This window comes from Volvox carteri (assembly GCF_000143455.1).
Source record: "Volvox carteri f. nagariensis unplaced genomic scaffold VOLCAscaffold_234, whole genome shotgun sequence".
In the NCBI taxonomy this organism is placed as follows: domain Eukaryota; kingdom Viridiplantae; phylum Chlorophyta; class Chlorophyceae; order Chlamydomonadales; family Volvocaceae; genus Volvox; species Volvox carteri.
The window spans coordinates 13,266-14,598 of NW_003307771.1; the positions used below are offsets into that span (position 1 = coordinate 13,266).

Below are 1,333 nucleotides of genomic sequence, written 5' to 3' on the forward strand. Positions count from 1 at the left end.
ATCATTTTGCATGGGCCCATTACTGGAAGTTCAGTTGCGCAAGTCTTCGTGCTGCATTGATTCCATTTGACCGTCCAACCGAAACCGTTGGTCATTATTAACGTTGATCACTCGATCGTTTTCAGAACTGCTGTATTCGCCACTTATTGATATTTTTATTATTAACCGTTATACGGCCGGTATGGCGTTTATTGTACGACACCATTCGTTCGGTCATTGCTCGTAGTTGGCGCTGCATGCAGCCAACAAGTTATCAAGCCAACAAGAATGGCGGCAACTGATGATGATGACCATGATTATAATGATGACGATGATGATGATGATCATGATGATCATGATGCCGATGGCCTTTACAGCAGTTGATAGTTGCGGCTATATGCCGCCGCGGCCGCCGCCGCCGCCGCCGCCAGCCAACTGGCCAGCAGCGGCGGCGCCCGGCTGGGTGCAGCTGGGTGCGGAGGAATTGCACCCAGCAGTGCACCTGAAGGAAAAGGGACAAGGCGGGGGAAGGGCGCGGGAAGCCAAAATACGGTTAGCAGTACGACACAACTAACACACACATAATTAGGTGACAGTTGCAAGCAAGGGTACCGCTGCTGGTCCCCACGACGCACACCCCATGCACCAAAACCCCAAGCCCATCCGCACCCACCTCAGCCGGGCCCATCATCAGCAACGCCCGCTCGGTGGGCGCACAGGTTGATGCCCCAGCCGCACCTGAAGAGGAGGTGCGTGATAAAGGGGGAAACGGCCAGAGGGGATAGGTAAGGCGGCAGCATACACGGGGGGGAGGGGGGTAAAACACCAAATGTCATTATTTTGCCCAAAAGTCACAAGGCCTCGTTGCGACACGTGCGCTGCGGCCCTGCGGCCTTTTTCCACGACCACTAGTTGAACCCAAATCACGAAGTACGCACCACACCCACACCCACGTCGCCCACCCACCCATCCACCCACCTGAGACGGGCGTTATAAAAGTACGGCCGGCCCCTGCGTGCGGGTGCCGGCAGGCCGGACGACTCGTACGCCCCGAGTCCCGGCAGCCAGTCGACCCTGCATTCGGGTCCTGGCACCAGGGAAGCTGCCGCAAACCCTGGCGATAAAGGGCCCGGGCCATGGCCACTGCTGCAGCTGCTTGCTGATCTGCCGGCTGCTGCTGCTCCTGCTGCTGCTGCTGCTGCTGCTGCTGCTGCTGCTGCTGCTGCTGACTACATAATGAAAAAAGTAAAAATACGGTGACAGGAGGTGCAAAGGCCTGGGAAAACCCATAACCTCTACAACCCCGGCACCCTAATGCACGCCTTAGCTTATTAGGCTGAGGCGCATACTATCA

At 56.7% G+C, this 1,333-nt stretch overlaps 1 protein-coding gene across 1 annotated transcript in view; it reads right to left on the bottom strand.

The window, feature by feature from the left end:
* Positions 1-350: 350 nt before the first annotated feature.
* Positions 351-1,333, bottom strand: part of VOLCADRAFT_100930 (uncharacterized protein) — a gene marked incomplete at both ends in the record, with an annotated part of 1,732 nt that continues 749 nt past the window's right edge. Inside the window, 3 exons of the mRNA XM_002959418.1 lie at positions 351-481; positions 649-717; positions 958-990. Coding sequence (XP_002959464.1) covers positions 351-481; positions 649-717; positions 958-990 — 233 coding nt within the window. The remainder of the gene's footprint in view (positions 482-648; positions 718-957; positions 991-1,333) is intronic.